Source organism: Lachnellula hyalina (assembly GCF_007821495.1).
Source record: "Lachnellula hyalina strain CBS 185.66 chromosome Unknown contig00012, whole genome shotgun sequence".
NCBI lineage: Eukaryota > Fungi > Ascomycota > Leotiomycetes > Helotiales > Lachnaceae > Lachnellula > Lachnellula hyalina.
Window position 1 is genome coordinate 1 of NW_022157126.1, and position 23172 is coordinate 23172.

At 47.4% G+C, this 23172-nt stretch overlaps 9 protein-coding genes across 9 annotated transcripts; 5 read left to right on the forward strand and 4 right to left on the reverse strand.

Moving 5' to 3' along the window:
* Positions 1-497: 497 nt before the first annotated feature.
* Positions 498-1423, forward strand: LHYA1_G001251 (uncharacterized protein; the record flags this gene model as incomplete). The annotated part of the gene is made up of 3 exons (XM_031146235.1): positions 498-658; positions 724-1130; positions 1188-1423. The coding sequence occupies 3 exons, from the start codon at positions 498-500 to the stop codon at positions 1421-1423; spliced, it is 804 nt and encodes a 267-aa protein (XP_031008780.1).
* Positions 1424-2696: 1273 nt separating this feature from the next.
* csn-8 (CSN12-like protein) lies at positions 2697-4523 on the reverse strand (the record flags this gene model as incomplete). The annotated part of the gene is made up of 6 exons (XM_031146236.1): positions 2697-2780; positions 2960-3371; positions 3429-3490; positions 3537-3762; positions 3817-4097; positions 4239-4523. The coding sequence occupies 6 exons, from the start codon at positions 4521-4523 to the stop codon at positions 2697-2699; spliced, it is 1350 nt and encodes a 449-aa protein (XP_031008778.1).
* An 871-nt stretch (positions 4524-5394) lies between these two features.
* On the forward strand, positions 5395-6049 carry RPL20B (60S ribosomal protein; the record flags this gene model as incomplete). Its single annotated transcript, XM_031146237.1, has 3 exons — positions 5395-5604; positions 5657-5833; positions 5891-6049. Coding segments are annotated over 3 exons (546 nt in total), but the record flags the coding sequence as incomplete, so codon positions are not given.
* Positions 6050-6545: 496 nt separating this feature from the next.
* LHYA1_G001254 (uncharacterized protein) lies at positions 6546-7506 on the forward strand (the record flags this gene model as incomplete). Its single annotated transcript, XM_031146238.1, has 2 exons — positions 6546-6837; positions 6893-7506. 2 exons carry the CDS (start codon positions 6546-6548, stop codon positions 7504-7506), a joined length of 906 nt encoding a protein of 301 aa, XP_031008783.1.
* An 840-nt stretch (positions 7507-8346) lies between these two features.
* SPAC9E9.04 (Uncharacterized protein) lies at positions 8347-9191 on the reverse strand (the record flags this gene model as incomplete). The annotated part of the gene is made up of 4 exons (XM_031146239.1): positions 8347-8728; positions 8778-8918; positions 8969-9060; positions 9171-9191. The coding sequence occupies 4 exons, from the start codon at positions 9189-9191 to the stop codon at positions 8347-8349; spliced, it is 636 nt and encodes a 211-aa protein (XP_031008784.1).
* Positions 9192-9992: 801 nt separating this feature from the next.
* On the reverse strand, positions 9993-12381 carry dus3 (tRNA-dihydrouridine(47) synthase [NAD(P)(+)]; the record flags this gene model as incomplete). Its single annotated transcript, XM_031146240.1, has 4 exons — positions 9993-10080; positions 10132-11638; positions 11681-12003; positions 12077-12381. 4 exons carry the CDS (start codon positions 12379-12381, stop codon positions 9993-9995), a joined length of 2223 nt encoding a protein of 740 aa, XP_031008781.1.
* Positions 12382-12905: 524 nt separating this feature from the next.
* Positions 12906-14465, forward strand: tea1_1 (Tip elongation aberrant protein; the record flags this gene model as incomplete). The annotated part of the gene is made up of 1 exon (XM_031146241.1): positions 12906-14465. One exon carries the CDS (start codon positions 12906-12908, stop codon positions 14463-14465), a length of 1560 nt encoding a protein of 519 aa, XP_031008782.1.
* Positions 14466-15183: 718 nt separating this feature from the next.
* On the reverse strand, positions 15184-16133 carry rcf2 (Respiratory supercomplex factor 2-like protein; the record flags this gene model as incomplete). The annotated part of the gene is made up of 3 exons (XM_031146242.1): positions 15184-15371; positions 15428-15974; positions 16044-16133. 3 exons carry the CDS (start codon positions 16131-16133, stop codon positions 15184-15186), a joined length of 825 nt encoding a protein of 274 aa, XP_031008785.1.
* A 1542-nt stretch (positions 16134-17675) lies between these two features.
* Positions 17676-19854, forward strand: SFP1 (Transcription factor; the record flags this gene model as incomplete). The annotated part of the gene is made up of 4 exons (XM_031146243.1): positions 17676-18166; positions 18280-19449; positions 19498-19678; positions 19726-19854. The coding sequence occupies 4 exons, from the start codon at positions 17676-17678 to the stop codon at positions 19852-19854; spliced, it is 1971 nt and encodes a 656-aa protein (XP_031008750.1).
* Positions 19855-23172: the final 3318 nt, after the last annotated feature.

The following is a 23172-nucleotide window of genomic DNA, read 5'->3' on the forward strand; positions in this document are numbered from 1 at the left end:
TCTCTCTCTCTCTCTCTCTCTTGTAAAGCGTTTTCACTTTATTCCTGTGCCACCTCATATCAATCACATCTCGCATTCCCCTGCAAGCTCGTCTCACCATCCTTCCCTCGGTGGCCGCTTTGGTCGCTTTTCCTCTGCACTATCCCGGAGGACTAGGATCGTCTCCCTGCAACGGCAATACATCCAGCCAACAATGGCACATGACTCCCAGTCACCTGCAAACGTGAGTGGTTCGCGTACAGTGCTTTTTTATGCGGCGCGTCTCCCCGATGCCTACCGCGTTCTGTGCCTACACTACCTAGGCAACCTTGGCTTTCCTGGCAACCAGTATAAATATTGGCCATCTCCCACCCTGAGAGCCTCTTCTCCTTCTTCATCCATCCTGAAATATCGGAACGCCGCCAAATCGACATAATTCATCATCTTAAACGACATTTGATAGAGATCCCGATTTCGTTGTCGACACTCTCTAACCACGACCCCCAAAACGACTCAGGATGTTCGGTCGGAACGTCAATAAATCACAGACTGAGAGTTTTTCACGACGCAAAAGGGACTCGAAGAAGTCCTCGTCATTCAGAGACAATGCAGTGTCAAAAAACCGACATGATCGCTCGATACGCAGAGCTCCGGCCGAGGAAGCTCCTCCCATGGGAAGGTATGCTATTCCATTCTCTCCTGGTTTACGATATATTTTACGGTCGCTGACAATCTTCCTTGCAGCACTTTAACCTCCTCGATAATCACACTCGTCGTCGGGCGAGAACAACGACTATTTGCTGCACATGAAGACGTTCTCTGCATGTCACCTTTCTTTCAGGCTGCCTGCAGAGGCCAGTTCATGGAAGCATCGAGCAAGCGAATCTCCCTACCAGACGAAGAGCCCGAAATCTTCTCCTCCGTCCTCGAATACCTCTACAAAGGTGATTATTATCCGCGGCTGGTCCATAATAAGCGGAGGAACTCGTGGGAGTTGGAGAGTGGTGAGGGAGGGACGGGAAGCGTGGAGAGCACAGTCTATCATCACGGTGTTGATGGGGAGCTGTTAAAGGATACTGTGATTTATTGCACAGCGGAGAAATACGGCTTGGAGGAGTTGAAGCGTGTTGCGTTGAGAAAACAGGGCCTGCGTATGTTTTTCGTCCCATTTAATGACTTTACAATTCTAACATATATTCTACATACAGAGTCCGGAATCCAATGCAGCACAATTCTCTCGACTGCCAGATATGCCTATGCGAACACACCCGACACCGACTCCAAACTCCGAGCACACTACCTCGCCCTCATCATCCGCAGCAGAGGAACGTTTAAGCGTAGCGGGACTATGCAGCTGGAAATGCACAACGGCGGTAGTCAGCTATTCTTCGACTTGTTCGTTGCGTTGTGCAACCATGTGGATGATGTTGCAAGCATTGCGTAAGTCTTCCTGCCTATTTCACACACACTCACACACACTCTCTCTGTTACGAGGTGAAAACAAGGCTAACGAGATCAATAATAGAGGATCACCACGCAGCGTACGGACTCATCACTGAATGCCTCTGATCTTATGACCTCCCACCCTACTTTACCTTCACTTCTCGCCCTCCTTCACGACACAAATTCGGCGATGCGGCTTTGCATATTTCCTTCTTTTCCTTCCTTCTCATACAACATGAATTTGATTGATACCAGGCGTTCAACGGAACAGGAGTTACGGCTGAGAACTCTTTCGATGGCATGGGAATTTGTAAAACTACTCTTCTTAACCACACATGGCTACCTATGCTATGCTATTCCAGTGGTTTGTCTGTTTTCTTGTTACTGTCTGTTGGCAGCGAACCAAAACCACCATATATTATTACTATGTTCCTCCTGTCAAAGAACAGTCGAGATGAAAATTGCGTGCGAGAAGGGATGACGATGACACTTGTACAATCTTGTATTTCTGGATGACATGGAGGCAGGTGGTTTTCATGTTGGATATTTTAATGAGGATACAGGGAAGTAGAAGGAAGCAGAAATGAATAGATATTCCATTCTTACCATTTCACCTCAGATTATATCACACATCTATCACATCACCGTAATGAAATCCATCCGAAACTCTGCACAAATAAAGCATGCGACTTTGCATAACTCAAACTTTCGCACAGACACAACCATCACATATATCAGATATAGCTCAAGGGATATGAGTATAAAAAAGACGCAGTGCATTCTTATCAGCTAAAGCGCATGCATTAGCTTCCACCCTCCCAGCCCAACCCAGCCCAGTTCCAGTCTGCCTGGAAAGGAAAAAAAAAAGACGTGCTTGTGATTTGTCAATGGCTGGGCTGCTTGGGGTTCCCCGGACCGGAGAAACCCTTGTCTTGTCTAGTGAGTGAGTCACGGCACATAGATAGGGGGAGGGGTGGGGGGCGCTGTTTTAAAGAAGGACTGGCTGGAAATAGAAAATAGAGAGATTGTTGGAGCTAACCGGTACTGTAGATACTGGTTTATTGATGCGAGTTTGTGAGAGGTGCAGTACTGCTACGGGGTGTTGTGACTCGATGCTGCGCATGAGTCTCAGCCCCTATTTCTGTCGCTTGCAGAGCAAGGTATTGTTGTAGGGGGGTTGACACAACGCTAAAAGGGGCCGTTTCACCCGGGCAACGGATGAACAAGTGAACAAGTGAAGAAAAGGAGACGAGGTGGAGGTGCATGTTCATTGTTCAGACTCCAGTTCCAGGAAATGCTCCGCCTTTGCTCAGTACCACGATACCACGCTCCCGCGCAATGTAACCCTTCATCAAATTCTAGATAGCACACCACACCATTAGCATTTATTATTGACTCATCAATAAAGGACGTAGGCCGCACCCGAATTATTCCGACAAATGGGGATGTGGGATTTTTTGGGGTGGGGTATGATAAGGGGTTGCCTCGTCTCGCAAGGCAACTAGGTCAAAGAGAAGGGAAAAGAAAGGCATCGCACCTTGTAAATCATATTCGCTAATAAACACTCCACCTCATCATTATCCATCGTCTCCTTGCTACCAATACTAATAGCAGCGCCAAATTCAGCAACGGGAATTCTCGTCCTCCGTACAGGAGGTGTAGCGGCGTCCTTGGTCTCTTCGAAACCGCCTGCGATGAAGACTTTGCGGAGGAGATTGCGCAAGGCAATGTCGCGGCCTCGCTCGAGCGTTAGGTAGATGCGTCGTTTGACAAACTCGTCTTCGCCAGCTACGAGCGCGGCATCGAAGCCTGCGAGGTCGCCTTTCTTGATGCACCGTGATAGGGGGAGGAAAAGCTTCTGTAGTCGTGGATAGGGCGACAGTAGAGCGAGCGTGGGGAGGGTGTGGGTGGTGAGGAGGTGGCATGGAATAAGGTAGGTCAAGATGAGTCTATCTTGCGTATCAGTACGTGTGATGTATGACTCGAGATGAGACATGCTTGCTTACTCTTTATTGCGGATTGCGTCCTTATGGCATAATTGCCAGGCTTCTGTCAGGTTCTTCTCGGACTGAGGGTTTAGCACAAATGCGGTAATGGGATTTGGATAGGCCCACCTCCGCGTAATTCTCATCCAGGAAATAAATGACTCCGATATAATATTTGAAAGTCACCTGGTGGCCCACAGGGAATTTGTCAAGAGTTGGCATATCGCCTCGATAAGCCTGGATTGCCTTGAGGATGTTTTTCGACAAGCTGATTGAGTTGAGTTTGAAATAGGTCTTGAATAACAAATTGATGATGTTGTAAATGCCCCACTTTCTTGATTCTCCAATTTCGGCCCTATAATCTATCAATACATGCCAGATTGAAGGAAGCTTTTAAAGTGCCACGAACCTATCAGCAAGGCATATCTGGAATATTCGATTGAGTTGTCTTGCAGCATCTTCAAGCTTTTCGTTTTTCTCCGCCTCGGGATTGAAGTCGTCTTGGAAACTGGTGACTGCACCGATGCTATTTCCACTTCCCTCATCTGCTTTGATAGCAAATATCCTCAGATACTTGCCGACCACGTACAGACAAGGCACCGTCCAGGCCTCAAATCCACAGTTGGTGTAGCCCCGAATTAGGGCGTTTAACACCTCTTTCCAAGCATCATATACTTTGCTCCACGCTGCCTATGATTCAGTTAGCTTGAATTCTGGAGCAGTTCGGGCGTCAGATATCAAGGGAAGTTTAGACATCACGTGACATATATATACTTCTCTTCCTTTTCATCGGAGATTAAAACAAGTAAGATGGAAATAACTGATGAGTACCTTTGTATTTCCCTTCTGAGCATTTTCTGCGTTCAAGACTTCGCCCACAGCCTTCCAATATGCGTGATAAATTTCAATCCAACCCTTGCTTTCATCTGGGTCAAGCTTGAAGGGTAAAATCTGCTGTTTCAGATCTTTCTGCGCCGCAGCAAAATTTGTACTTCGGAAGAAGTTATATACCCTCTGAGGTTGTGAAGAAGGGGGGATGGGAGAGAGCGTTTGTGAAAGAAGATATCCATCCCCATTCTCGTACGCTTCTCTGAAATCATCAAAAATCGGATTCATGTTGTAGGAGTCTAGCTGGGTTGTAGTTGCATCAATCTCGCAAGTCTCAAGTTTTGTGGTGCCTGTCTCGATGGGTCTGATTCCAGAAGCCGGAGGTAAAGATCAGGGGTGGTGGTTGTGTAGCATTCTGAGCGGAAAGTAGCCCCCTCTCACAATGTCTCGAATGTGAAGCAAAACAGATATGAACCAAATGAACAATTAGTAGTGCACGATCCGAATTTTCTCGTTGACTTGTGCTATTACTTGTAATGCCGCTTCTGTTTACATCGCCAAAGTGAAGGAGGCTCTGAATTGGAATTAGCGCTGTAACACGTGACTCACAAGCGAGCCCGCACTTTCTTTGCCGTCGATTGATTTTCAGGAAATTTCCGTTGATTTGCGACACACCACGACATCGACAACCACCACGGCCAGTACTTCAAAGTTAGTATCCCGACATCTTGACAACTTGTAATTGTTTGCTGACACTCCGAAGATGGGTAAGCTACAGATTTTCTTTCCCTCCATGGCGGTGACGACGCGGAATTGCGAACTCGAATTCTCGGCATCGAAATTTCCCACGATAATCCAGGACGACAAACAGAGGCTATAGGGCATTAGCATTACCTGCAATGGAATCAGGATACTGTATGCGGAATTGTAAAGGATTTTGAGGGTTGAAAGCGACTGCGATTGCAAAGGACTGAGCGAGTCTATTCCACCTCGAATATCTTTCACGCCGAACACCGCAAAGTGTTCTCCAGCCAGCATTTGGAAACCATAGGAGACGACGATTAGAAAAGCGGTCGAGACATTTGCTGCATGATCTCCAATATAAATATTTGAGGATTATCTGCCAGGACCACGACCGGATGATCTAATGTTATAAAGGACGAGGGCTAACAGCTTCCCATTAGGTCGTCTTACAGAATACCAGGTCATTGGCCGCCATCTGCCCTCCGAGGCAAACCCAGCGCCCAAGCTGTACCGAATGAGAATCTTTGCGCCAAACACCGTTGTCGCCAAGTCCCGTTTCTGGTACTTTTTGATGAAGTTGAGAAAGGTCAAGAAGGCGAACGGAGAGATCGTCAGCTTGAACGTGGTGCGTAGTTTTGATTGAGTCGAGTAGCAGTACTGTGCTAATTGCATATTAGATCCACGAGAAGCGCCCAATGAAGGTCAAGAACTTCGGTATCTGGATCCGATACGACTCCCGCTCCGGCACCCACAACATGTACAAGGAGTACCGTGAGATGTCAAGAACCGATGCTGTTGAGGCTCTCTACCAAGACATGGCTGCTAGACATCGTTCCCGTTTCCGTTCAGTTCACGTATGTTTAACCATGAATATATACTTGCAGAGGACAACTTCCTGACAATCTCAACAGATCCTCAAGGTTGTCGAGCTCGAGAAGAGCGATGACGTTAAGCGCCCATACATCAAGCAACTCCTCACCAAAGACCTCAAGTTCCCTCTTCCTCACCGTGTATCCAAGGCATCTGGCACCAAGATCTTCGTCGGAAAGCGACCATCAACCTTCTACTAAGCGGTTCAGGGAGTACAGTGGTTGGGATGGGATGAATTGGTTTTGCACAGCATAAAGGGTTGTTTTCTAGCCTTTGCTCTTTGAGTCGGTCAACGAGAATAAAATGCATAAAGCAAGACATTGATCATGAATTATTTTGACTTTGTGAGACCTAGAGCAGATGTGAGAAGATGAAACTGCTCCGAGTAACCGAATAACCAGCACTATGGCGGATACTAGGTGTTACGGGAAAGACAAAAGTTACCAAACCTTTTTAAAGGCCTGCTGATGAAAATCCCGTCTCTAATATATTTCAAACTGACTCTAATCTAATGGTTTCTTGTTTGCCCCTCATATCAAGATGCTAGTTCCCGTGATGCATATCCTAGTCGCGTTTCCAACCGCGTCTGCCCGCTTACAATGAATGTTCACAGATTGCTTTTGTTATCTTGACCACACCACACCACAGATGATGTAAAATCCTGCATCCACATCCCGCCTTTATGGCAATGCAATCATGATCTTCCCCTCTTTGGACGAATTGATCGCCCAAAGGATCGCTGCCATCATAGAAGCCGAGGCTCAAGAATCTCTCTCAGAGAGCACAGCATCTGAGCCCCAAGAGCCAGAGCCAGACTCTTCAGAGTTGGAAGCCGAGCGTAGGGTTCAGAGGAGCGATGATCATTCCCGCCAGAGAAATGAGAATCGAGTACGGGTACATAAACATATGGTCACGGATAGTGGTAGCTTGTCTATCCCAGCGTTTTCGGATTTGAAACTGAAGCCACCGAAGAAGAGGAAGAGAGCTCGTAAACCCCACCTCCCTCTTCTTCCAGAGGTATACTGAAGCTAACATCAGGAAAGGACCACCAGAACGTATTTCTGAAGATCTCGCTACCAATACAGATGTGTCAGGTTCCGCACGCTCGGTGAAGAAACACCGTGACTCTAGCTTCTCAAGCACTGGTACACCCCACCGAGACTTCTCAGCAATATTGACTGAGTCTCAGCAACAAACTCTGCATCCAAAGCTCCATACCGCCAAGCCTCGAACTTATGAGAAATTGACACAGCCCCAAACGGCCAGTCCGCGGAATTATGAGGAATTGACGAAGCTTCCGGACACTACTTCGAGTGTTGCGAGGCGCATATATAACATGAAAGAGGTACGGGAGCTGGAATTGCGGGATGGGAGGACGCTGAACAATCTGGGACGGTTTAATCTGGAGCCAGCATTGGCATATACGCGGGGGGAGGAAGCCGATGAAACGTGTGCAAGCTGCGCGAAGGCCAAAAGGCCCAAGGGTCCCTTCCAACGCTGTATTGTCCTTGCTGGAGAGTTCAATAGGGCGTGCTGCAATTGCCGGTATAACAATGAGGCTTCTGGCTGTACACTCTATCGTCCACATTCGACTCCTACAGACCGAAGCAAGCCGAGAACCGCCTCTACCACCACGACCCATCAACAGCCGAACTGAGAGGGCAGATAGGCTGTTAGGTAGAGCGTCTGGTGCGACTGGGCCATTTACTACGGTAGCTCAGGTCAAACATTAAGGGGTTTCAAACGACTCGACGAACAAAATTCACGGCCGAAACAATATATGCGAGGTATCGACTTGAAGGCAGATCCGGAGGCTTTCCACTTTGCGAAAGCACGTTGTGGTCGCATCTGAAGCTAGACTTTTGTATATTTTTCATCTAGGTGATATCTGATCATGCCATACCGCGATGACTACCAAACCCTACGTCTACTGTTATTCCTACCTGTTTTTAATGCCGTTTTAGTTGCCCCTCATAATACAAGTGTCGTCAAGGTACTTTGTATAGGGGATTTCTTTCATTCTTATGCTTCTATGAAGAGAATGTTCACGTGTCGTTCAATGAAGCGGAATAGTCGCTGTGGCTGAGCTCGTGGGTACTGTCTAGAATACATACACATACACAGCAGCATGCAAGCAAGCTTTTCGGCAGAGATGCACACCATCAAATCGGGAGACTGTGTCTTCCATCTATGCTGTATAATTAATGGCAACAGGACAGCAAAATCCAATCCTAGGACCATACATGCCGGCTTAAAGGCCGTGAAAACTACAGCGGACCGGCAAGGAAATCCATCCATTTTCTGCTACATTTTCTGCTATGAATACAAAACGACGTGTCTGCCGAACTCCAAAAAGCTACTTTTTCTCCAAGCTACTGCAGATACGCCGTAAGTAGCCTGCAAAGCCCTCATCATGCACTACAATCTCTCATCATACCTCCACCTACAACCCCTGTACCCAATTCCCCCACCACGTATACTTTGCTCACGCAATGCTTCATTTGTCCTTCTTAGGAGTGGCATCAACCTGCGTAGCCCCATACTTGTCACTCAAATCACCATACTCCCTGCTCAATCCCTCACTCTGCTTCTTCAGGGTCTCCAAATCACGATCCTTGTCCTTCAACTCCTTCCTCAAGCGGCCAATCTCACCGGCATCACCAGCATTAGCGAGCTTTTCGCTGGCCTTGCCGCTAGCCTTGGGGTCACCTTCGTACTTCTTGACCTTCTCTTCCAAGCGGAGTACGTCGAGAATCATGGTGTAGGTGCGGTTGAGGATCAGAGAGAGGAAGAGGGTGAAGCCGCAGAGGTACATGTTACGTTGGGAATAGAACTTTCGCGCTTGCACTTCCATGCGTTCGTGGCCGAGCACAGCAGCTCTGCTGATTTGTTAGTGCGGGGTGTTTACGAGGCCGGGGGAATACATACCCTCCTTGCTGCTTGTTGGACTCGGCGAGCTCGACTTGAACTCTGTAGACGCGATTGACGCTGTCAATGAAGAGGATCAGGATGAAGATAAAGGTTATCTTCATCCCGTATTGTAATTTCGCGATTAGAGGACTTTCGGAGCTGTGGGGAACAGTAAGCGGGTGCTAATCGAGGGGGAAAGGGCAACGGACATGAAAGTAAACATCTTGCGGCGGATCGTGAATGGGAGGGGCACGATCAGAAGCATGAACAGTGCCATCTCGGCCACGAGGAGCAGAAAGACCTGTGGTGGGAGTGATTAGTAGTGTTCTTGTCCCACCATGCTTGAGGCAATCCGCGAAGCCCCCGCCATCAGAGTGACGACGACCCGAGGGGTTCGCAATATCGACTTACGAGACTGTAGTAGAGCGTCATCTTGACGGGCGTAATAGGTTTGTGTTATTGAGTAGGGGATATTGTTGAAATGTGTCCTATGCAGAAACAATTAGTTGATGTTTTCGCCAGGCTAGGTACCACCAGCTTGATGGTGGTGGTGTGTTTATATTTGTTGGCGATTGATGTAATTGTAGAGGCGACCTGCGGAAGACGAGGAAGACTTACAATATTCAAAGTGCAAGATGATGTTCTGTATTCAGGTTGTAAACAAGAGAAGGACGAAGAGGAGAGGGTGCCTGGAGGGTCGTGTGTGTGTTTTCCCGACAGCTCTCGCAACGTCATCCAAGACGAATAGCTGTGTAGAACCTTGGAATTTTAGCGCGGATTGTAAAGAAATTTGCACGTGACATATCTGGCACGTGAATTCTCCCGGAAAGGGGTAGCGAGATTCCGGAGAAGGCAGGGGGGAAGTAGAGCAAAACTGTACTTGGTCCCTCATGGTTCTTTTTATGTGAATTTGATGATTTAGAAGTGCAAGTACTTGTGACACGAATATGGAAGACAAAAATGTAACTGGAATTAGGTCAAAAGGCAGCTCGATAGCTCCTTCTGCACGAGGACTCGACGCAATCCTTTAATATTTTGCTCAAGTTGAGCTTCTATACTATCTATTCCATGTATTCGCGACCATCTTTCATCATCCATTATGCAAATCCCGTAATGAAGAGAAGCACTCGCTTAGCCAAGCCCACATCTATGCGACATGTGCTTTCTAAAGCCAAAACCTTTCGCTATGCAATCATGAAAATCTTTGCTCGTGCACTCGAATACTAGGAGAAATCATCCCTCTGCCTCAATATCATAGCTGTTGGACTTATGCTTTGGCTGGAATCGAAAATCCTTATGGGCGGGACCAAGGAACATTTCACTGCGTACGAGTTAGCACGTATTTACCCCAGGTCTGCGTGGATATTCTTACCTAATTTTGACCCAGTCCAAGTAGTTCTCACTAGCTAATAACGTCTCCAAGTCGCTTCGACCCCTGTACGCAGGTGGTCTATCTTGTAGACTTGGTGGGAGATGATCTAGAATGCCTACTGGGACATAGCGGTGAGCAAAACTTAGCCACTCAAGCAAGAATCGTCGAGTTTGTCCAACCCCCACTTCATCTGATCCCCAAGCTTCCAAACCATGGCGAACGAACTTTTCAACATATCCAAGACGCTCCGAAGCAGACTTATCAAGGTACTGTCCTTTTTCGATCTCCTCGAAAATCCATGGCTTGATGAGAGCCCCTCTTGCTACCATCACAGAATCCACTCCTCCATTCTGGATATCATCAAGATATTGAACATGTGAGTAGCAGTCCCCGTTGCCAATGAAGTACATCCTTCCATCTGGGGCGTTGGGTAAAGTGCGAGCATCTGGCTCCATGACTGTGTCTGTCAGCTCGTCTTTCTTGTTGTTGTATGACTTGACGAGCGCAGCACATTCGGCAATATAACTCCAATCCGCATTCTTTGTGTATCGCTGCTGCCTGCTTCTTCCATGAAGTGTAATTGCCGCACAACCTGGCGCACCGAGTCGATCGGATTCGTGACCACCGAATGCCAGACGTTCGATCGTCTTTTGAGCCGTTGGCTTACTATCCATAGTGCCCATCCGAATTTTGGCAGAGATGGGAATATCTCCGGAAACCATATTCATACCTCGAATCATCTTTTCCAATTTTGATGGAGCATCCAGTAGAGCTGAACCAGCCCCTTGTTGAAATACAAGATCAATGGGGCATCCGCAATTTAAATCAATGACCCGAAGGTGTGGTACCAACCGCGAGAGAATCTCTGTTGTCTTCACAGCTTGCCATGGCTTGCTGGCTGATATCTGTGCTCCGAATTTTAGGTCCTTCGAATTATCATAGTCTTGAACAATCGATGTAGGAGAATATCTTGGTGGAGAGATCTCACTCTCGTGAGCTTTCATCAAAGCCCACTCACCCTTCTGACCTTGAATTATGGGCAGCGACATGGCCATCTCAGAGTAAGTAAGTTGTGCTCCAAATTCGACGCACATCCTTCTGAAGGGCAGGTTGCCTTGTGTGGTAAGAGGAGCGAGAACTGGAGTCTCTGGACCGTAGTATATCCTTCGCTTCTCGGAAGGCAGAAAAGGAGGATCCACGAATTCAGCGCGAGCTTCCTGTCTCTGGGTTTCGGACTCGGCCCTCTTCGCCTGATGAATCTTCTCCATAATTCTTGCATCCTTTTCCATCCATTCCAAGTATGCATCTGCTTTATCCGTCTTTGTTTTTCGTTTGGCAAGCTGGAGTTTTGCTTCTGTTCCCACGACATTGACGATACCTTTTCGATTCTCATTATCATCATCATCTTCTGCCGTCACCCCGTCCTTCTCGATGAGGACCAACTCCTTACGACCATCTTCTCTCACAACTTCTTCGGAATGGCTTGCAACAAATCGACATTTCCAACCTGCGTGACATCTGCCGTTTGCTTCCCATACGGGGCACTTACCCCCAAACGTCGCAAGATCTTCCCTCTTACCATCCTTCAAGTACTCCCGTAGATCATGACTGCAATTGCACTTTTCTCCAAATTTGCAGGGTTTTGGTGAGAATTCAGAACTGGTGGCTAGAGTGTTGCACAATCGGATTTTGTCAAACCAAGATCCGAATTCGCGCTTCTTGTTCTGACCCTTTTCTTTCTTTTTCTTTTTGCCGTCTCTGCCTCCACCATTGTCTCTCGAATCTCTCGAATCTGTTCCTCGTCCTTCTGCAGCATCGTCATCGCGGGGTCCTGAATCATCTGTGGTTCTTTTGTAGGTGTCGATAAGATATCTAAATAAACCAAATATTAGAAAATCTATTTATGCCTGTGGAGAATAATCTCAATTAGAAAAGGCTGACTCACTCGGGTTTCACCAAAGCTATTCCTTTTACCTTGTCTCTTGCATCCACTTTAGGAGCTTCCACGTTCTGTTCGTCGACCTTGATTCGTTTTGATGGCGGTCCTGAGACCTCCGAGGTAATTGGGGCTTCAGCAGCCTCAACAGTATTGGCATTGACGCCATTTCTTTCAATCTTCTCAGCTTTCGTGACTGCTGAGTCTTCGGGGAAGATTGGCTGTGGTGGATGTGCTTCTTCCAATTGCTGTCCTTCCAATGGTCTCTTGAGCGGCTGCTCCGGCGCAAGTGGATTGCGAGTTTCCTCAGTCATGGTGAGAGGTTTGTTTCCCTCGAGAGGAGTTGTTCAAGATGTTATTGAGAGCCGATGCTGATCTCTAAATTCCATGGAGCTTTTCCCCTCGATTTTTGTCTCCCGCCTTATCGCGTATCTTAGCGTCTCAGCAACCTATACTCTGTAGGTACGCTGACGAGTGTGTGGCTTTGTACCGCGAAACTCCATCCTCACTCCTCTCTACAGTAGCTCCTTGGCGGCCTCCAGTCGCATTCCATCATATACGAAGTATCTAATCCCTTGAAAGAGGAATGTTGCGGAAAGTATTCAGAACTATTAAATGGAAACATCACCAATGATACCGTATGTAGATGCGAACGCTGCAGATCGTTTGAAACTAACTTTGCAGGGGCAAGGAAGTTGACAATCAAATCTTCTTGCGACACTTTACGATCTCAGAGTCAGCCACAACCTCTTCCTCATCTTAGGTCCCGTCAACCTCGAATATCTTCAACAGACAATGCAAAGGATATACAGCTTAAGGAGCATCAAGCACATATACAATGGCTGATTCACAGAGGTCAGACAGGTCCAACCGTCACAGTATCAAGACTGGCAAGCAAGTCCGCTCCCAGAAGATTATTCAGCTCTCTCCTACGGATACGAGACCCCCAGATATCCCCGAGGATTCCGAACTTCCACGAGAGCATATTCCTCCTACACGAAGTCATACGCCAGGACATTTGTCCACGAAAAGTCAGGATAAGAAGAAGAAGGCTTCAGAATTAGCCTTGCGTCAGCGCTCGCAATCACTGTCCCAGAAAGACCAGCATTCAGAATCTCCAAGATCCTCTTCGAAACATCCCCCCACTCGTTCTGCAACCACACCAAAGCCAGATAATCCTCTCTCCCCTCCAGTCTCGAGCACTCCAGCTTCTGCCCCAGGTACCCCAGATCCTCGAAGACCTCTGAACATACGATCTACATCAGCGATAGCCTCGAAACCAAATAAAGAAGGGAATCCATCCCCCGTTACTATCTCACGAAATACAACTCCAGCTCAACGTCCTCCCCGTGGCCCACATGTCCCCTTCCCACCTCTTCCCGACCCTAAGACGGCCCCAGATGTGGAACCAGCGCCCGCCAGTGGCATGTACTGGTCGCGGGCCCCAGTATCAGGGGCATCTCATACCTCTCTCAGAGCCCACACGTCTACCTTGATCGGCTCCAATATCTATATATTCGGTGGCTGCGATTCCCGTAGCTGCTTCAACGAACTATACGTAGTTGACGCCGACGCATTCTACTTCTCCTCGCCCCATGTCTGTGGCGATATCCCCGTGCCTCTCCGCGCTATGACCTGCACTGCCGTTGGCAAGAAACTCATTGTTTTCGGCGGCGGTGACGGGCCTGTGTATTACAATGATGTGTACGTGCTAGATACGGTGAACTTTCGGTGGACGAAGCCGATAATAGGGGGTGATAGGCAGCCTAGTAAGAGAAGGGCGCATACCGCTTGTTTGTACAGAAATGGTATCTACATTTTTGGTGGTGGGGATGGAGTCAGGGCGCTGAACGATGTGTGGAGGCTGGATGTTGCGGATACAAATAAGATGTCTTGGAAGCTCATCTCAGCGCCCTCGTCTGTTTCTTCAGAGGATGAAAACAAACCAAAAGCGAGAGGTTATCATACGTCGAATATGGTAGGCAGCAAGTTGATTATCTTTGGGGGGTCGGATGGCGGGGAATGTTTCCGTGATGTTTGGGTTTTTGATGTGGAAACGAAGGCATTTTCGCCGGTCCGTATCCCCCTGTCGTACCCGCGGCTTTCTCACACTGCTACGATTGTGGGGAGTTATCTGTTTGTGATAGGCGGCCATGATGGAGTGGAATACTCGAACGAAGTGTTGCTTCTCAATCTCGTGACTATGGTCTGGGATAAGAGGAAGATATATGGGATAGCTCCTAAACCTAGAGGCTATCATGGAGCCGTGCTTCATGATAGTAGGCTTGTGGTAGTAGGGGGTTTTGATGGAAGTGAAGTCTTCGCGGATGTGCAGGTCCTTGAATTGGCTGTGCATGCGTATTATAGCCAGATCAGTCATTTCAGTATCGATGTCTGAGAATGGGGGTCTTAGGATTAAGGAAGATACAGAGGCTGGTTCTATACGCGTTTGAGCTTTGTATATGTTTGATGATTTATGACTATTTATGAATTGGTGTACTGTATATATACAAATGGGAGATAGTAGTATAGTACAGAATAGGTCTGTCCTGCACTCCTTCATTACCTTTGATTTGCAAACCTGGAATTGACTTTTCTTGTTTCCCTTCATCATTATTACCAAAGTTCTACCCGGATACCCAAGTCTCACCCCGATACTCAAATTCTACCTGATACCAAAGATTTATCTAACACCTAAATTTGTTTTATACCCAAATCTCACAAGTACCACCAGCTGCCTATTCTCAGCAACTAGAATAGCATCATAAAGTTTATGCATCATCCGGCTCGTCTCAAAATCTTCCTAATCACTATAGTCAACTCTATTGCTCGCAAATTCGGGTTCTTTCAGTTTCCACATTATAAGTTAAAAGTGCAGTTCTTAGCATTTCTATCATTACGCTTCAATGTTCATGACTTTTATACATACAAGAATAGGAGATGATTTGTCTAGCCCATCGTGTATCAGAATCCACATGCCGTGCTTATACCCCGTGTATTTACACTCCTCACTTCTATTCTCTACACCTACTCTGCTTGAGACCCATTCCTGTCAGATACCTTAAAACCCTAGCGTTGGCACTCTTGCCCGCATTTTCCTCCTTCTCATCCTGCCTTTATTGGTTCTTCCTCTCTCTTTCTGCAGCTTCCTTGAAGTCCACTTTGCCTGCGCTCTTGCTTTCGCTGACGATTTTGCTTTTGGTCGCTGCTTCGTTGGGGTGCGTTTGTGTTCCTGGAGACTTTAATTGTTCCTCCTTGGCCTTCTTTTGTGCGGCCATTTTGCGCTCTTCAGTAGCTACCATATCTTTTCACAAAAGTCAGCATACATCATAGCCTGGGTAAAAGTAGGAATAGACGTACCACGCCACAAGTCCTCCCCTTGATAAGCCTCATGATGGATCCTCTTCTCGATAATATGCTTATGCTCTGGGTCATTAGGATCCAGCACCTTGACCGTCTCCCATCTCCCCTTGCCCTTATTCGCATCGCCGACCTCAAACGCCGCCGTCGCAATCAAGACCGCGAGCGTAAGCCCCTGCGCATAAACCCTAGCCTGCACCAACTTCTGCGCGCCCGTCAAATAAGGACTCCGGCCCACGATACCCAGCGCAATAGCCATACTCGCCACCCAAGACACTGTCACGATGGGATAACGGTGCTCGCGACCCCATTCCTTGAAGCGCTGGAACGAGGTCTCCTTGTCGCGAATAGCGTCGAGTTCCATAGAGGCTTCGTCGCGGTATTGCCGTTGCGGGTCGCGGGCGAATTCATAGCTGCGAGACGAGCGGTCGGCTTGGATTATTGCGGCAAAGGTACCGGAGGAGGTTACGAGGAAGGTTTTTAGGGGCAGGGTGAGGGAGCGGAAGGTGGGAAAGCGTTTGTGTGCTGCGAAGACTGCTGATCCGCCCTGGAGGAAATGTTGTTAGTAGTTGTATTAATTGGCATTGCTGGAGCTAATTGAGCGTGGTTGACATACGACTGCTATACCGATGAGGCCGCCCGTAATACCACCTTTTAAGGTGGCATTGTAATGGGCTTCTTCTTCTTCTTTGGTGAGGATCTTCATGTTGGAACTGTGTTTTGTAGGCGCCTAGATCAACTAGGTTTATGCAATCTAGAGCTTCTGGTGTTTGGTTGAGAGGATGGTGGTGTCGCTGTTTTTATGTCTTATATTCCGATGACGCCAATGCGGTCGATCAATGTCGTCAATGTCTTGGAGATGCAAGAATCAAGAGCAACGCGGTGTGGGGGTCCTGAAGTTATATCTGAATGAACAACTACTAGATAAGTAAGCAGTCGAGATTGAGATTTGCAAAAAACCTCGGAAATGCTTCAACTCGTATGATTTTCTGCAACGATTCCCGACTCCTTTGCGTCATGAGCTGACCTCCGGATGACATAATCACGATTGAGGTCTAGAATGCCGAACAAATCCGAATGCTGACCGAAGAAGAACTCGGAAGCATCCGAATCTGTGTCAATCCCTAAAAGAGGCATAAGTACGAAGCCATGGATGGTTATAAAGCTACCTGGCCTCCCTCATCATCAATCACCACCTCATTCATTGGTGCGACTGAGTTACAGCCAGTGATTATTTATTATGCAGCAACTGAACGGTTCTTGTTGGATATAACTTCTCGCTTGTCATTGCAACGTCTGTGACGGTCTGTCGCACGTGCACCACGCCACGCCACGCCACGGTCTGAGATGTGATATCAAGCTACGGAGGTCCTCCGTAAGAAGGGGGGTAGGCGAGGAGTAGCAGCTGCACTAGGCCAGGTCCTTTGCTTCACGAATCGAACCGCTCGAGGCTCAAGCAGTACCGGTACAAGAGAGAGTTGAGGTACCTCCGTGAACCAGAACTTACGTATCTACCTACTCGTAAGTACTTATAGGTAGCGCGGCGCGGATGTGTCGGCCAAAGCTCCAACCGTCAATGGGCAGGCGAACCTTACTCGAGTAACAGTACTTAAACAAGTCCAGACTATCCATCCAGTACCTCGGGAGTAAACTTCCAATATGGCCTCTAAAATGGTACGTGTCCGGGTGGCTTCGAATTGGGCTACCAGGCCTTTCCTTTCTTTATTATATGAAGTCGGTAGATAAATTACCTTACCTGAGTCCTGACGTACCTATGTACCTATACATAGCTCTTCCATGACCCACCATTCCATCCCATCCCAATCCCATCCCATCCCATCCATTCATATTTCAGACCACTATACGACCAAAGCCATCCTTGATTCATAGCTTTCTCCCCAATGTGTATACAGTAGTGACATCCTTGACACAATCTACTTCTGTACTTTTCACCGCTCCAAACAATTATAGTCTTAGATTAGCTTTGTACTACTCTCCAAGCAACATCCTTCTCACCGTTGCTCTGGTACAGCCTACGCCTAACCTGTCACTGACACGCCGTACATCATCCATATTCCGATATTTTGGTGGTATCCTGTCCTGTCTCCTGTATCCCGACATTTATACTTCGTAATAATCAACCTCGAGATCTTTTGTATGTACCCACTATACATTTCGTACTCTTTTATTCACCTACTACTACTACAATAACCGTGTCCCAAGAGTGGAGCATCGCCCTATCTCCTCCATGTTATCCCATTGGCGGAAGGTGTACGATAAAGCGGCCGCCACACCTGCATCTATCATTAATGATTCCCTCGAGGCATCGCCTCTAACTTCATCCACCTCGACACCAGATCCAGATTCACTTGACGATCAACCGTTGACTCCCAACGACCACGATCGGTTTACGATGCCGATGACCTCTCCTATCGACATCGCCACGCCCACAAGGAATTCCTCGTCTTCACCATCGTCGCAAGGCCAGAAGCCCACGACGACGACTTCCAATTTCCTCGAGACCGATTTTCGGACCTCCGCCATGATGAGTAGTGGCGCCGGTTTTGATTCTGGCATGTCCAGATCCAGGCAGGATTCCTTTGCAGGAGCCAAACCGATCTCTATGAATATCCCAAATAGAAACGGAGACACTCGACCGCGGCGAGAGAGTTTGGCTGGGAGCCTGGTACAAGGCATGAGTTGGGGAGGCGTCTCTGTTGGAAGCTGGATTCGAGACGAGTAAGTCAGCTCCTGTTGCCTTCATAGAAGCAATATAGAAGCAATCGCTCCTCTGATCATTCGAATGCCCGCTTTACGTCACCACTGATCTCCAGAAACTGACATCTTGACAGCATAATCATGGCGGGTACCTCGCCTTTCCCCTACCAATCACCCTCCTACCACTCTTCATCGTATCTACCGAAACTCGAGGCCAACTTCATGAAGGATTTCGCATGCTGTGGGAAGACATTGCCATCACTTCACGACCTTTTACAGCACTACGAAGAGAGCCATGCGCAACAAACCCCGCAGTCACTGCGGACTGCTTCGTTAGCAGCGCGCGCGCGAGAAAGTTCTACTCCTAACAGCAAGGCAGCAATTGCCTCACAAGCCTCGTCGGCTGTGCAGCAGCAAGCTCAACAGCAGAACCAACCGCAAGCCCCTCGGCCGCAAGGCTTACAGATGCCTCAAGGAGGACCGAGCGTAGGAGGAATCCAGCTAATGCGACAACAACAGCAGTCGCAGCCCTCCACCCCAGTTCAGAAGAATGTTCAGCCTGTGGCAGATACGGAGATGGAAGGTGTTGAAGACATGGAAATGGATGATGAGATGGGCCCTCTGGATAATCCCCCGGACACCCCAGTACAGCAGAATCAGCACCCGGTACAGCCAGTCCAGCCATCACTCTTTGGACAAGCACCGCAAAGGCCTACTCTGAATTTGAATTCCAACGGTCTACAGCACTCTGGACTGCGTACTTCGCAGCCTACAACTCCGGCTACATCAGGATTTGGGTTCCAACATAATCCCACTGTCTCATCTGTGAATACCCCTACACTCAGTGCACAGCCAATTCAACAGCACCAAGCGCAACAGACGTTTTCACCTGATACCTCGGTTCCGGGTACTCCAGCCAGAGAAATGGAAGATGATTTCTCAAACTTAATGCACATGAACATGGCCAACATGAACTTTGGCTATGGTTTCCCAGGAAACGATATGGGTATCGATCTGTGTATAGATGAGCCAGCGAAGCGATTGTACAGTCCAAATGGAGGTTTTAGTAACCAAAGAGCACTTCAACAGCAATTTTCGCAATTCGGCCTAGGACAAGGTCAGGCGTCGACGAACGCGAACCAGGAGATAATGAGAGCCTATCAACAGCAGCAAATGATGGCTCAGATGGGTGGTAATCCTCAAGCAGCCCAAGTGGCAATGATGATGGCCGCCGAGGAACATAAGCCGTTTAGATGTCCGGTCATTGGTTGTGAGAAGGCTTACAAGAACCAGAATGGTCTCAAGTATGTAGTCATGATTTCTATCATGGATTTATAGCTAATCTGGAACAGATATCACAAGACGCATGGCCACCAAACTCAGCAACTACATGAGAACGGAGATGGTACATTCTCAATTGTAAATCCGGAAACGTCCACTCCCTACCCAGGTACTTTGGGTATGGAAAAAGAGAAACCCTACAAATGTGAAGTCTGTGGCAAACGATACAAGAACTTGAACGGACTTAAATACGTAAGCTTTTTCCAACTCTCCCGGAGCCTCGGCTGACGTTTTTGTAGCATAAGCAACATTCGCCACCTTGTAACCCTGAACTGAAGCTCAATAGCCACATGGCAGCTGCAGGCTTGGGCGGTATTGGGGTCAACGTCGCCGGCTTGCCAGGCATTGGTGAAGAAGGCATGATGTGATTCAACTATTACTCTTCACAAATCGACACATCGGGATCCAGTACTTCTTACAGCAAGCATACGAGCTCCTCTCTTGGACCTTTCCTTTCCGTTCCATCATAAAACGGCGTCATTTCTTTCACAAAAATTACATGCATTGGGACGGAGTTGGTAAACATCACGAGCTAAGACTATACCCCGGATAGATTGATTGATTGGGCAAAGACTTTAGGATGGATAGAATGTGCTTTTACGACCCCTTTGCGCCCATACACAATCGGACGAACCACGAACAAACACGCTACCTTTCTCTTGGTCAATATTTCGCCTGGCGGTACCGCTCGCTGTTCACTTTTTTCTTTCGTTCTCGGTTTACAAAAGTTGTCTCCTTTCTTCTTGTCTTTACTTGCATGGGCGTAATAAGGAGGGGAAGTGGTGTGGTGTTTATAGATTTGAAAGGTTCTCTTTCCATTTGTATTTATTCATTGATTTATGAGGAGTTATGCTTACCTAGCTCGGATGGGATAACTGGGAGGGAGCATAGCGATGATCTCAGGGGAATGGAAGCGCGCTGCTAGATGGAAAGGCACTGTTGAATAAATATACTGCTTGCTTGAGTATAATACAGTAGATAACGGAATGCATCATTGTTCGAATTGCACCGACGTCAACAGGAGGCTCACGATATGATGATATGATGATGTGAGTGACAATTCTTAAAATGGCACTAGGATGATTATTTCCCAAACCAGACAGCGAGTAAATTGTGGCTGCATGAACGGCACGATATCTTGAATTTGGTATAGTAAACAAAGGGTGTTGGAGACATGGCTAGTTAATTAAGGTTTATAAGTTATGCGGCACGAGTCAGTCGTGTCTGGCGATTCGTGGTGTTTTGTTTGGCGTTTATAGCACTCGCATTCGTACCTAGCCAAACATAGGTAGGTACGGAGTAAGGGCAGCGGGTATTGCTGTACGCTAAGCATCGTATGGCTACGTCAAAGATGGGGTGGGTGCAGAGGGGAGGTTAGTAGCTCCATGGGATGGGAGTCGCGACGTTGCGTTGCCCGTAATGGTTAATTAATTCGGGGGATGGAGGGATGGGCAACTTCCCTCGGGCCAGTTCTTGCTGCCGTGTACGGACCGTGTATACGGATAGAGGGGAGGTATAAATAGGTATCATCTGGGGATTCCCTCCCTTAGGTAGGTAGGTGCTCTTGGCTTCCATTGGGAAGGACTTCCTAGTCTTTGACTCGCATAGCATAATTAAAGGATCTATGGTTATTAATAACTCGGCGTCGCTGAAGAATAATTTGATTCCCTTCTTGGGTTTACAACGTGTGCATAGTGGCTACCATGTAACTAGTATTTAGATCCTGTAGATCACTGTTCATCACTGTAAATCCTCACTGACACACTGTAGAAAAAGCGGGACTCAAATTACATTTCGGCGGCACGGAGTATTTATTGTTATTATACAGAGTAATACTCCGTAACAGGTGATCTACCTACATAGCTATCAATTGCCATTGGAGTAGAATCACCAGGAATCATCCATTTTCCTAGCACGAGACCGCAGGTTAGGTTGGGTTGGTGAAACTTACTTCGTAGCTTTGAACCCTGCATGCATTAGGTTCATATAAGTATCCTAGCTTCACTCTCTAGCAGCTAGACTTCCAGATGCATGCATATAACATAATCATGCGGCTCTAGATCCGACGCCATTGTAAAAGAAGAGAAATATAGAAGAGCATTCGATGGATCGGGCTTTGAATTACCTTATGCTATATTCAAGCTCCGTCCACTCAGCCTAGCAGCGTTTCGAAGCCCGAGTACTAAAGGTCTACCACTCGGACATATTACCTCGTACATCTCTCTTCTTGATACTCCGTATACTCGGGTTTTTTAAACGTCTGACATGATATTCTCTACTACTTAGCGGTATGCAAAGTAAACCTCTGGAATAACTATAAAGCCAGTCTTGGAATATAGGAAGACTATTCTACGAGAGCCCTTTCTTTACTTAGATCTAAGCTCTTTAGAGGGCGCGGCGTATAAAAATATGGAGTAAATATAGTACGGAATGTCAGACTTTTAAAAAATGCGAGTACAATTGATGATTAGTATTTCCCGAGTGTATACTGGTACGTGCTATACTACTGTACTACCTCGGTATAAGGTACTGCCGGTCCGGTGCAGTACCGGTAAAAGATGCCATATTTACTTTTCTTCTCTTTTCTTTCTTTCCTATTACCACACCGTTTCCCCTTCTAGGTAAATGCCGCGTGCACCCGAAGTTGCACCGCGTTGGCAAGTCGACCGATGCCATGTGAAGACGACGCTTCAGGAGGGGCGAAGTGGGATGAGGTGGGGCGAGATGAATTGTTTCGTACATGTATGAGGCTCAGGCTCAGGGCTGGCAGTTGGATTTGGATGTGGATGTGGATGTGGATGTGGAGGGAGGTGCAGGTGGAGGTGGAGGTAGCGGTGGAGGATGAGGCGGCGGCGACTGAGAGACATGTGGTCTGTCAGGGGCAAGAAGCAAAGTGATGCACGTCTAGCTCGGCGAAGAATGAAAAAGGGGTACCGAGGCTGCTTGTGTCACGGTGAGTGATGTTGTGTTTATTTGCTGTATTGTTTGTTCATTATCCTTGCTTCTGGTAAATCTCATTCAAGAGTTTGCCTACCGTATCTGGTTGTCTGTTTTACGGAGGTAGTCTTGCTTTAGTAAGAAAATAAATTTCCTATCAGGTGAAACTTCAGGTGGCGACTCCCCAACTTGAAGTATGGAAGATCCTCTTACTGCACCTTTTGACATGAAAGATAGGAAATTCAACTTTGAACATATTGTATTCACGTGTCTTTCCACCTTTAAACTAGAATTCTAGGAGCTGAGCGTTTCTTCTTGATTAAATTGGCCTGCGAATGCTCACTTGCTGTCTAAACTAAATGGTTTCCATTTTCGACATGCTGTTTGCAACTCGAGAACGTTGCGAATTGTCTCAAGGGGTTTGGCAGAATTCTTCTAGAGCAAGCGTCGACCGAACAATGTCATTAATATGGCACTGCCCAAAATGTAGCAAGTGCAGCTTAATTTTGAAAGTGAGAGCTTTCAACCAGACGATGTATTTGATGAAGTGAATTGGCTTTTCATCAGCTTTGAACTCTTGTCTCATTTCTCGGTCGTTCAAAGACTTCTTGCTGGGACGCATACTTCCATAACACTCCTGCTGGATTTTGGTGTGTTCAAAATGCAAAGTGATTTAGTTCTTGGTAACACCGCTCTATTGCTTTGTTTCTCTCCCCTTTTGAACACTCTGCCCGATCTCGGAGTCCCAA